The 12,873-nt window shown below is 30.5% G+C and overlaps 2 protein-coding genes across 4 annotated transcripts in view; one reads left to right on the forward strand and one right to left on the reverse strand.

The window, feature by feature from the left end:
• LOC108752488 (uncharacterized protein DDB_G0271670-like) overlaps positions 1-212 on the reverse strand; it is a 3,382-nt gene extending 3,170 nt beyond the window's left edge. The window contains exon 1 of the mRNA XM_018493332.1: positions 126-212. Coding sequence (XP_018348834.1) covers positions 126-134 — 9 coding nt within the window. The 5' untranslated portion in view covers positions 135-212. The remainder of the gene's footprint in view (positions 1-125) is intronic.
• Positions 213-3,731: 3,519 nt separating this feature from the next.
• LOC108752481 (C3 and PZP-like alpha-2-macroglobulin domain-containing protein 8) lies at positions 3,732-6,644 on the forward strand. Of its 3 annotated transcripts, XM_018493319.1 has the most exons (7): positions 3,732-3,853; positions 3,930-4,149; positions 4,444-4,602; positions 4,702-4,841; positions 4,981-5,105; positions 5,193-5,338; positions 6,067-6,644. In XM_018493319.1, the coding sequence occupies exons 3-7, from the start codon at positions 4,593-4,595 to the stop codon at positions 6,555-6,557; spliced, it is 912 nt and encodes a 303-aa protein (XP_018348821.1). In that variant the 5' UTR covers positions 3,732-3,853; positions 3,930-4,149; positions 4,444-4,592; the 3' UTR covers positions 6,558-6,644. The 3 variants fall into 3 exon arrangements, with proteins under 3 accessions (XP_018348821.1, XP_018348820.1, XP_018348822.1); XM_018493318.1 differs by lacking the exon at positions 3,930-4,149; XM_018493320.1 differs by lacking the exon at positions 3,732-3,853 and having other exon boundaries at positions 3,992-4,025.
• Positions 6,645-12,873: the final 6,229 nt, after the last annotated feature.

Genomic DNA, 12,873 nt, shown 5'->3' on the forward strand with positions numbered 1-12,873 from the left:
GATAAATCTGAGTAATCACTTTTCTTAGCAACAATTATTTTTCTGTACGCGAGGCATAAATGTGTTAAACTTTGCTATCCGAAATATTCAAACGTCACTTGTAAATTGAACTTGTGTCTACTTACTAGCAGCATACTGACTCTCGCCACGTTTCAATAGTAACTCAATGTCAAATAAGTAAGAACTAAACACCTTTCTAGTGTCTACTAAAATGAAACTACACACATATTGGCTGGCAAAAGTGCTGTTTTCTGTTTTATACCCCCAGCATCCCACTCCCTCGCTTTACGAAAAGGTAAAAGCGATCTCGGTGCGCACATACTGATGTGACATTGGTCGGGATCCGACCATACAGAGCAGAGAGAAACGAGTCAACCTGATTTAGCTCTTCGCTTTTACAGGGAAAGCAACGGGTCACTTCTCTGTGCAACTGCACGATGAACTGTGAGGTGCAGTATTATGACCCACCTACATATCTAATGCACGAAGGCTGCATGAAATAAATCTAGGAAGGACTGTCTTTCCGCCTTTGTCCTATTGCAATAATCAGCCGTACTATAATACTCTTTACAATCACTCTGATTGCACGACATAGTAATGAGTAAGTCAATCTTATAACAGTCTATAAAAATATCTCCTCAGTTAAAACATTTACGGTACAGTAATGAAATGTGTAATTTACGTATGATTTATACTATTATCAATCTACTATGCATTTGCAAATTAGTCATTAACGAAATTAACTTCTCAACAAGTACCTACTATATTACTTCCTCAATGTATAGAAAATATTAGATGCTGTAATCAATCGTAAACTATAAAAAAGTATAAGAAAGCATAATCAAAATTATTCCCATACATATACACATTTTCAAATAATTTTTTAAATGTTATATCACAGGTATAATTCCATTTCATTTGATACCAAATAAAGTCAATTAAATTTAGCTGAGAAATAATATATATATAAGAGATATATATAAAACTGTTATTAATTACTATATCAGAAATGATTTCAATTTCAATTATATAGCAATGCATATTTATAATTGCTTAGTTGAATATAAAAATTTCATCTATATATATGATTAAAAATTATTCACATATATTTGTATTCTAATTAATCGTAAGCTCATGTTATCGATTTGATTTAATCTGGATATGTAGATATATGCTTTTACGGAAATTTTTAAGTGAACTAATTGAAATTCCGACCGAAGGATATTTTAAACATATTTTAAATACGTACGTATTTAAGTGTGTCTTGCTTGAATAGTAAATGTTGCTATGTGAAAAAGAAAGTTTTTTGCCATTCCCTTAAATATAGCAAATCTAATGTGAGAACTTTATTTCTCACGGTTTGAAACTTTTACTGTAGAAAGCGTACATTTCCACTCACAAACATTTAATTTTCTTTTTATTATTTATAGCAAATAACATATCAATCTTTTATATTTAATTTTGTATTTGTGTTTATCGCGGATATTGTAAATCATTATCCTATAAAGGGATAGAGTTTATGATCTTGAATAAATAAAATAAAATAAAATTCAATAACGACGTTTAGCAGAAAAAGTTACTTTGCAACTGTTATTCTTTAATATGATTGGTTTAGATCTAGTAAAAAACTAAGGGCAATTACATTAAAGAATATTATAACAGTTGCATTTTCTGTTGAACTGAGATAATGTCAATATTATCCCTGGTAAAGTACAATTGATAAATGGCAAACTAAAAGAGTTTAGAAATAAATCTCGCTTGAAACAATTCGCGTGCGTATGAATGTACCAGATGTATTTGCAGCGTTTCAAATTTGTGCAGCCGGCTTGAAAGTTCGTAAACGAAGCAGAAAAAATTACAATTCTTTGCCACTTATTCACGGAAGTCAGAATAGTACGTATACGTCTAAGTACACCTGTACAACGTTTACAGTTTTGCTCGTTGTCCTTTTTAATGCTTTCTACTTTCCGCGCACGCACGTGCGTTCGCATGTATTCATTCAAGCACACTGATCCTAAGTTAATCAGATGTATTTCAATAGGTACTTGAACGGCAATAACCCCGGCAGTTGAATGTAAATGTCAATGTCTCTATTGTTTTGCATGCGTACTATACGCAACGTTAGTACGCGAATAACGTTTGATATAAAATGTGTATTTTTTTAAAAAGATTCTATGTGTAAATGTGCATCACGTCCAATATATATGTGTATTGTTATTAATTCGTTTGTAACATAAAAGGAAAGAAAATATGTACATGATATTAACATTAATATATAGAACGAAATTGGATTTTTTTTCTAATTTCATTTAAATTTATTATTTAAGTGTGGTGGTGGGTGGGTATATGCAATTAAAATAACTTTAGACGATTTATAATTTGACCCAGAATTCCAGATGAAATTCTATATCTTATAAACATACATAAATATTCATAAATATGTATAATCATATATGAAATATGTCCTTTACTGAAATACATCCTTTTTTCTTTTGTAAAATTATTTTTTAGTGTAATAGAAATATTCATAGTAATGTGAAAACATTAAAAATAATTAAAAGAGCAATTTTCACACTGTTTATTTTAGAAAAAATCAAGTTTAAAGAAATGTAAAAAAAATTACTTATGTATAATTATATATAAAATTATCCATAATTGTGTATGAGCAATTTTTTAATATTTTTTCAAACTTAATTTTTTTCTAAAACAAACAATGCAAAAATTATCCCTTTAATTATTTTTTATGTTTTAATTATCCCTTTAATTATTATTTATTATTATTTCCATTACACTAAAAAGTAATTTTACAAAAGAAAGAAAGATGTACGAATATATTTCATATATAATTATACATATTTATGAATATTTGTATATATTTATATATATTTATACAGATTCATGCATAAAAAATTATTTACTGGGATATTTATAATTTTATATGTTATTTAATATAAAAAATGCAAAAAGTTGAAGAATCAAAATACACAAAAAATATACATGCATTAAATGTACACTGAGATGCATACGTGCAAGAAAATACGTGACGTATCAATTTATAAATAATTTATAAAGATTATCCTCAAAAATTTAATGCAAAGATATAGATCTAAAGTGAGCAATTACATACATTTGATAAGAGTTAAAAGCAGTTGTTTTAATTGATTTAATTATAATTACGCGTATTTTTATATACTTATATACGTATTGTTATATATATTGAAATTGCGTTTCCCATAATTAAGAATTGAATAATTTATAACCTTTTAGTAACATCGATCATCGTGTAAGTATCCGTGTACGTCATAGTGTACAGAAAGTAAAATCTGAATGGAAAGTCGAACGCAATTAATTCCGAGCATGAAACTCTCTTTAAAACCAATGCAAGTAAAATCTTGACCTTCGAGAAAAAGTAGCTGATGCGATCGTATCTTCAGGCCAATTATGTATGTCATGCAACATCCTGAACACAGACTTCGATAGAAGTCTGTAATTCCGAATTTAACTTGGCGCGCGATATATCGCAAACCCAAAGACATTTTATTTCAAGCAGAATATTGCATCAATTCCATCGATAATCTAATATCATATAAGCTGATATCTCTAATATCACAATAATTAATAATTAATATATTACCGAGTCCTTGTGATGATATATGTGACAAGAGTAATCAGTATTTTGCAGCAAAGAGCGAAAACTACTGATGCTAATCGCTGGGAACATCGAGATGAAAGTATCGATACGTCGACAAAATCGCGACGTTGTTGGCATTCCAACTTCCAACACAACATTCCCGCAATCCAAAACGTAACGGCAACGATAATCAGGTTGTGGGATGTCCATCGTATGAAAAATGTGAGTATTGTGAGTACAAAATTACAGAACTCGCGATTCACGACGCGATCACCGCATAATCTTTTCGATTGGATAGGATCGCTCTCTCGTTCATTCTTCTACTTCGCATCACCTCACAAGTGTTCTCCGCTGATGTTATTTACGATATAGCCAGAGCCTGTCATGTCTATCAGTAAGTTGCAGATATGTAGATTTTGCCAGATTTTGCACTCGAGACAGCGAGTGACTGGGCCAACTGACATCTCGACGATCGTGCACGTGCTCGGTTGCATCATCTGCATAATTTCGGACACAGTGTATGTCGCGCCGACTTGACCTACACACACGTATACACACACATTCCTAAAATGTAGAAGTTCACAATCGCATGAATATGCTATTGCGTCTTTACACAATTTATACTAGTTTATACTCATTTATTCATATGACGATTATTTTTACGGAACTAAGAAGAACTAAGCGTCTTTTGAAGGGAATAGATGAGAGAGCAATCATAAAAAGTTACACTACATTTATGACACAGTATAGTAATCATCGATAGCAAACAATATGTTCGTACATGGAATTTTAATATAATTATTTGTTTTAAGTGAAACCAATTGAGATAATGAGAGATAACGATTCATCAGAGAGGTGGATGGCACAGCACCATGGGAATATAAACTGCAGTGTATGACTAGCATGAATCATTTTGATATTGGTTCTTGTGTATATTCGAAGAAACTTAACTTTTCAAAAAATGGGTCCAAGTGAGTTCCATTATAAATTATGTCTCATAATTATTTAAGATTTCAACAAAAGAATAATAGTTCCTTGATCAATCATACTGATTGACAATTCTTCCCTAGTCAGAATTACAACTGCGGACAGTCTCGACTATCGTTACGTACCCATCACAAAAAACAGCGTTAGTTTAGGCATTAAAGCTAGCCATGATGCAAGGATTGCCTTACGGACACATCTTGGTGGTGACTCCAATGTGTATGAGGTAATGCTACCTTGTAATGATATGCAAGGTTTATGTGCTTTACATACTTTAATCATTTTTTAAAGAATAAAAATGTTCTATAATATTATCTATAATATTATCTATATATAATAATAAATGTTTCATAATATTATCTTAGATTATTATCGGAGGATGGGGAAATACTATGTCGGCGATAAAAAGAAATAATACAGAACCAGATGTGGCAGAAGCAGTCACTAGGGACATACTGAATCCTGACGAGATATGTGATATTTTCATACAGTAAGGAAATTATATATTTTATTTTAAGATCAATTTAGATACACAAAACTGTACATGTATATATCTATCTTTGCTTCTATTTTATAGGTGGTCTTGCGATGGACTATTAAGTGTTAGCCGTGAGGATGATTTTGACATGCCGTTCATGTCTTATAAAGACAGAAGCCCATTTGTCATAAATTACATAGGAGTTAGTACCGCTTGGGGTGCAACTGGAGAATGGATAATTGAAGGTACGTTAATTCATGATAGAATCATAGATAGAATTCATGATAGAATCATAGATAGAATTCATGATAGAATCATAGATAGAATTCATGATAGAATCATAGATAGAATTCATGATAGAATCATAGATAGAATTCATGATAGAATCATAGATAGAATTCATGATAGAATCATAGATAGAATTCATGATAGAATCATAGATAGAATTCATGATAGAATCATAGATAGAATTCATGATAGAATCATAGATAGAATTCATGATAGAATCATAGATAGAATTCATGATAGAATCATAGATAGAATTCATGATAGAATCATAGATAGAATTCATGATAGAATCATAGATAGAATTCATGATAGAATCATAGATAGAATTCATGATAGAATCATAGATAGAATTCATGATAGAATCATAGATAGAATTCATGATAGAATCATAGATAGAATTCATGATAGAATCATAGATAGAATTCATGATAGAATCATAGATAGAATTCATGATAGAATCATAGATAGAATTCATGATAGAATCATAGATAGAATTCATGATAGAATCATAGATAGAATTCATGATAGAATCACTGTAAAATTTGTTTGTCTTTTAAGATTGAAAATTCCTGAACTATAATATAATAAAATTGTAATGTGCATTAATGTCCTATATGGATTAATCCAAATATATGAAAAAAAAAATGTGAAAGAAACGCAATAATTTTTTAACTCGTTCTACCAGAATGCCAGTTTACATCCCCTGCTATCAGACAGCAACTGATGGACACGTGCCACTTCTGGGTGGATTTCAGTGAGGCATTTGGACTACCTCGGAACGCAGTAATGGCTTCTGAGGATGGTTTGTACATCGGTAGAGCACATCATCAAGGCACGGTGACTCCAGGTGGAATTCGCGACAATGTTTGCACAATTGCATGGGGCGGAACTGGCCATGAGAAACGAGAATTCCAGGTGTTGTGTGGCAAGGACGTGAATTGGGTAAAATCCTGGCAGGGTAGCGTGCCTCTACATGCCCTACCTGCCGGTGAAACCGAGGATGGTTACGCTTTATTCGTCGGCAGAGTATTGCACGAAGGAATCTACCACATCGGCAAGGTACAACCGAATCATCAAGTGTGTTATATACCGTTGAACGGCCAAGAAATGCCCTATATGGAGTACGAGACTTTGGTCATTCATGACAACTACGGAGTCGAGTGTATCGGAAGGTAAAGTGACGAACGGCTTAGAAACAGAGTGTATTTATTTTTTCACGAGATGAAATTTTCCACATGCTATATATGGTTAAATGTGATTGATCATCTCTATAAAATTTCAATTGGAGTTATTTATATATATTTATATTTTAAAAATACATCAGTTATTTACAATAATTCAACATTATAATTTATAGCATCTTATAAATATAATAAAATATTATGAATATATGATTGGAAACGAGACCGTTTATATTAAAACTTGAAATATGAAGCGCCTTACTTATAAGTTTATTACAGTTTTTTAAGATTTGGGAAATTTTGGGAGGATTCTTTGTTTCAGATTGATTGTGTGAATCCGATAATTTCATCGGCTCGCAATTTATTTCTGAAAATTAATTCAATTTAAATGAATGTATATTATATAGTAGTTCAACATCTTAAAACTCGGACTGGTAAGGCGTTTCGTATTTCAAGTATTATGAATATGATAGTACTTAACCTTTTTTCTAAGGTTTGTAAGGTGGATTTTCAAAACATATCTAGAAAGATAGTTAAATTCGAATCCGGTCTTTTTTATTTAATCAATTTATGAAATGGATAAGAAAAGTAAATACTAATATATTCTTCTGTTTATTTATAGATAAAAAAAAATACAATAAAGTTACTGGATCTTAAATAATTGTAGTAAAATAAAAAGGCTTTAATTAACGAAGCTTTAAATAGTTTAAATAATGACACATCCAATCCCGACTTTACCATTAGAAGGTTAATATCACTAATGAGACAGATATCAATCTTTTATAGTAATTTCTTTCAAGTCAATTACTAAAAAAAATGTTTTAATACTTTTCTCAAAAATTTACTTTTCTCTATAAAATTAATGCAGTTTATATACAACTCCAATTGAAATAATAAAAGTGGATTAAATCAACTCTCAATCTAAAAGATAAATTAATAGTGAATCATGAAATTGATCAAAATTAAAAAAAATCATAAGCGTATTTATTTATCAATAAGTACGTTTTTATCAATTTCTTTTAATTCTTGGCAATTCGATTTTTAATATAATTTGTATGCGATTGTAAGATAGTTATATATTGACCTCAATATGAATTAATTGTAGTTTGTTACGATGAGCGCAATTCAAAGACATATTTTTTTATGAATACCATATGGAAAATTATTATCTCATATGGTATTGATTATTCCATTCCTATATATATAATACACAAACAGGCTAATATATTCAAACCGATATTATTTATACAGACACTAATTAGCAGATGTAAATGGTTATTGAACAATACTTACTTACAATTAGTTATTAAAAACAATCAGTTATTAAAAATTATTTAACTAAAGATGGAAAAAAAACCATAGGTAAAAGTTGTAGTTATCCTATCGTATTACCAGACTGTATATTATAATAAGTAGAGTCCGACTGAAACCACATTTTTCGACCTCTGGTCGAAACTAAAAACAAATATTCGGTTGTCATTTAATTTTGACCGAAAACGAAACTGAAACTTCAGATAAGTTTTACTAACGAGAGAGAGAGAGAGAGAGAGAGAGAGAGAGAGAGAGAGAGAGAAGCTAACGGAGTCACATTTTTTCGATCGAAATAAAAATCGACATTTTTGACGATTAATTTTACAGAGATTGTATAATTTTCAGAAATCATGACAAAAATTTATGTATCCTTTAAAAAACAAGATTTTATTAAAATGTCTAACTAAAATAATATAATAATATTGTATCCCTTGTTGTATCCTCAACTTTTAAAGAAATCAAATCACAGTTATTATTAAGATCACATTAAGTTTGTACTCAAATTGTCTTAAGCTTAATCAACGAGTTAATAATTAAAATTGAACAGTTGTTTTTTGAACGCTTAGCAGTGCGTTGCATTTGTAGTTTTGGTTTACCCACCGAAATTTTCTCTTAATTTCGGCCGAAACCGAAATTGACCGAAACCGAAATTTCGGTCGGACTCTAATAATAAGTAACATCATTGAATTATCGCACAATTTACTTTTTTAGATATATAAAAGTAAGAGGAAATATTTATCAGTTTAACATATTCTGAAAATATTTAAATCATATTGATTTATAGATTCTTTAACTGCATATAAGAAAGAGAAGCTGTATTATTATATTTATTTAATTTAATGACTACTCAGGGTTTTACAATTAATCCATAAATAATGGCCAATTTAAGACATAAAATAGAATTCTAATATTTTATTTGTAATATATATATTGTGATATGATAATAAACGAATTAACAACGGAACGACACGAACCAAAAGAAGCATTCATGTTGATCTAAAATAATTCAATTAGCAAGTGTTCTATATAGTATATTAGTATCAGTAATAAATATTTCTTTTTACTCTAAGCATTTTTTCTTTTTTAATATACACAAACATTTAGATGTTATATAAGATGTACACGTTATTATGAGCAAGGCTGCACAAATCTATCTAGAATGATTTTTATTAATTGACAGTACTATTTTAATAAGAGCACAATTCTACTTTCTTATCTCTGTTATAAAAATATATGTAGCTTGTAATATAACAAATGTAATTAAAACGTAATTAAAATGCGATGTAAATTTCTATGAAGCATGTATCGCGATGATTGTACTATAATTATATAATTGATAGTGTAGGGAACACGCGAGTGTAATAAATTTAAAGAAATTTGGGGTGTAAGTAGTTTCTATCAGCCGCGGTTTACTTGCACACTATTGCAATTGTCCATTGCCAATCACAGCGACTTTTATCTAGGGAGTTTTTTTTAGCGCTGTGATTAGCTGGTGTCCAATTGAACATGTACAACTAATATACATTCGTTCTGTCTATTAGCGAATTCGGCAGACTGTACTAGTACGTACTAAGTGCGAACGGTGCAAACTTTTTCAACGCCACGCATTCGGCTTGTACACACTGTATTAGTGCGTTCAGATTGTATTCGATAAATGATAACTGACTCAGTATAGTGTTGAATTTATATTTGGACCAACCGAATGAACAAATTCGAGAAATGTTGCTCTGACGTTTCTAACAGTGCAGTTTGGCATAACACCAAAGTGGTTCTCGCACCATGTCAGGGAAACATTGAAGAGTCAGTGCATATGTGCCGAATTCGCTATTTTATAATTGAAAAATTATAGGAGACAGACGCACGAATATATAGCTGATAGCTTTAAACTTCCTTCAAACGCTTAAAAGATGAGAGAAATGGATAAAAAGTAAAAGTCTTTCCATCGCGGTTGTTATATATTAGAATGTTTTACGTAACATAACATTGTTGTACATCTTAAAAATGGTAGAAGTAGGCCAAGATGTTGAAGTCAAAAACATTTTAAAGACAAAAATGTTTTTAGAAAAAACGATGGAAGTTAATTTCTCTCTAGATGGAAGTATCTTTTTAAGATACCAGATTCTGTATAATTTGTATGTATATACTATCGCCGGTTCGCGTAAAGGAGGCACGTCCGTGTCTCGCGCCATGCTTAGCGCCGAGACACTACCAGTGTCTCCAGATAATATATGTATATTACACATACGCAATAACGCTTTTTAAGCTTTCACAGCTGTTATCTTTAAAGATACCAGAAGGTTTGGACTATCGCCGTGTTTTTGTCTATTATTAATGTTTTGTGAATCTTTCCGTTCACTTTATCGAGAAGCGCACTGATACTGAACTGCTCCTTCGGGAAACTCTCTTTATATAGATAGGCAGTAATGGACAAAAACACAGCGTTAATCCGCAAACCTGGTATTTTTACGCAATAATGTTATAGTATTTTGTTACTATGTTATAGTATTTTGTTGCACAATGTAAGTATTATGTTCTCTCAATATATTGCAATACAGCACACACAATTATACTAGTATATTATATAATTAAACCCAACATATCTCAATTATTTCTATATGCGAGATATATATAAATGCTGCTGCATATTTATCATCATGATCATAAATCATTATGTAGATCAGCGGAATATCTAATTAGACGAATTTTTTTACATTTTTATATTTAATGCAAAACTAAAATTGTGCTACAAATAATAATTAGTAAAACAAACAAAATAAGTAAATAAATGGACAGTAAAAGAAAATCAAAATGCTTTCACAAAAATTACTCTTATCCAGTTAAATAGAATATTCTAATTTATACATATGTATATAAAAACTAGTAATATACAGGGTGTTCCAGAATGTCCGCCAAATGTTTCATGTGCTGGTAGAGTGGACTAAACTGAATCGAATCATATTTTGAAATTTTCGCAATAGTTAAGATATTAATTACTAAAAATCGCCGAATATTGGTTTTTAATCAATAATTTTTTTTTCAAGTATTATCAACTTTACCGAAAAACAGTAAGTGACAAAAATTGTTAATTTTCATCTCATAGAGTTCTAAGAATTTTTTCAGAATTTTTTAGTATTGCATTTTCTCATGTTGATGAAAATAGTTGCCAATAAGAAAATACAATACTAAAAAATCAAGTTAATAGCACTTGAATAAATTATATATTGAAGTCAAATATTCAGTAATTTTTAATAATTAATATCTTGTTAACTATAACAAAAATTGCAAAGTGATAGGACTCGAATTTAATCCGCTCTACTAGCATTCGAAATATTTGGTGGTTATTCTGGGATACTTTGGGATACCTCTGGGATACTTAATAATTATACATGTTATAATACAATATACAATGTATATTATTATATTATGTCTGACTTCTCATGCAACGTTTTTTTTCAATCATAAATATAATGTCACAAAATATGAATTATATATCCAAATTGATCGGAATAATCATAAGATAATTGCAAATCTACTAATAAAACTTACGTATGACTGCAAATGCTTTGCCTATAATACCTATGTTTTCCGTAAGTATTTCGTGTACCAAACATTTTCGAATATATTTGTATTAGGTAAAGCATGTCAAGCTTCGCCGTCCGGAGCGACTAAGTTTCACAGGATTGGATGATATATGTATATAAGAATATATGTATATTATACATATACTTGCAGCGATTTTCGAAGGAATAAAATTCGAGCATAATGTTACTGTTGAAACACTTACCGATGAACAATTCCGATGCTTCTTCCCGTTCCCTGAATTTTCGCGACTACTCTTCTCTCAGTCACTCTTGTCGCCCTCATTTCGCCCTTTCTTTATCCTCGATCGTTTGTCGTTGTTATTATGGGCAAAATGTTTCCGTAAGCACCATCACATATATATCCCACAAAACGAACACTCACAATCCATCACTTATTTATTCATATGCAAAACCGACGATCGGCGTCGGTTACCATAAATAATGGTATTTTCATCTGTGTATATATGTACGTTTTGGCTAAATTCTAACCTTCTTCAGCATGACAATGTTGACAATTAATCAAAGTACTCACGATGAAAATATATTCAAGTAGACTGAGGTTTGGTAGTAATTTAAGCGCACCTATTACAACGCGGTATTCCTACTTGTCCTGATTTAATTATCATTATTTATATTATTTTATTATAAGGAATCTTACTACGGCTTTTTTATATTTCTAATTATAATAATTAGAAAAAGATAAGTAGTAAGTTAAACCGAGATTAAAGTAAATCTTACATTTATGGAATCGGGCTAAGGTCTTTTTCTTAAAATCAGAAAGAGTAAGTTGAATAAAGATTAAAGTTACATTAAAGGAAAACGGATAAAAAGGTACTTCTTCTCACTGTTCACTATACTCACGTAACCGCAGCGTTAGGAATTGAGGAATTGACATAAATCTCACCGGGCTTTGAATCCCGCATGGAGTACCGTCCATCCCATTTCGCGGCAGGCACGTTTTTATCTTGTGTCACTTCGTAACGAGCGAATGTCGGAAAAACAATATGATTCCTTAGCATGAAGTAGATCGTAGCCGGTGATTATGTTGACATCCCACAGGCGGCTTCTCTAGGAAATATCACGAAAGAAAAATTTTCGTGCTCGTACAATCTTGTTGTTTTTCAGGGTCGCATATATACGATCCATTGATTAACAAAACATGGAGGATTGTGCTAATTTACTCTTAATTATCGTTAAACACGCAAAATACTTAAAATTTCGTTCATCAAATAAATGTAAAAAATATGGGAATTTTGTTTTATCTCTGATCTGCTTGCAATCGATCCGATTTCAAGGGAATATGAAGAATCAGAGGTATAAATAAATGACTAAATTTTAAGAAGTTATTATTTAGTTATTATGACATTAGAGTTAAAACTTAACTTTTTTGACCCAATCGAATTTGCACCTGAGTTGGAT

This window comes from Trachymyrmex septentrionalis, unplaced genomic scaffold, assembly GCF_001594115.1.
Source record: "Trachymyrmex septentrionalis isolate Tsep2-gDNA-1 unplaced genomic scaffold, Tsep1.0 scaffold60, whole genome shotgun sequence".
Classification (NCBI taxonomy): domain Eukaryota; kingdom Metazoa; phylum Arthropoda; class Insecta; order Hymenoptera; family Formicidae; genus Trachymyrmex; species Trachymyrmex septentrionalis.

Bases quoted from the DNA above. Each gene is read 5' to 3' on its own strand.
- LOC108752481 (XM_018493319.1), top strand. The intron at 5,106-5,192 runs GTAAGGAAATTA...TCTATTTTATAG, and splicing joins ATATGTGATATTTTCATACA to GTGGTCTTGCGATGGACTAT. The intron at 5,339-6,066 runs GTACGTTAATTC...TCGTTCTACCAG, and splicing joins TGGAGAATGGATAATTGAAG to AATGCCAGTTTACATCCCCT.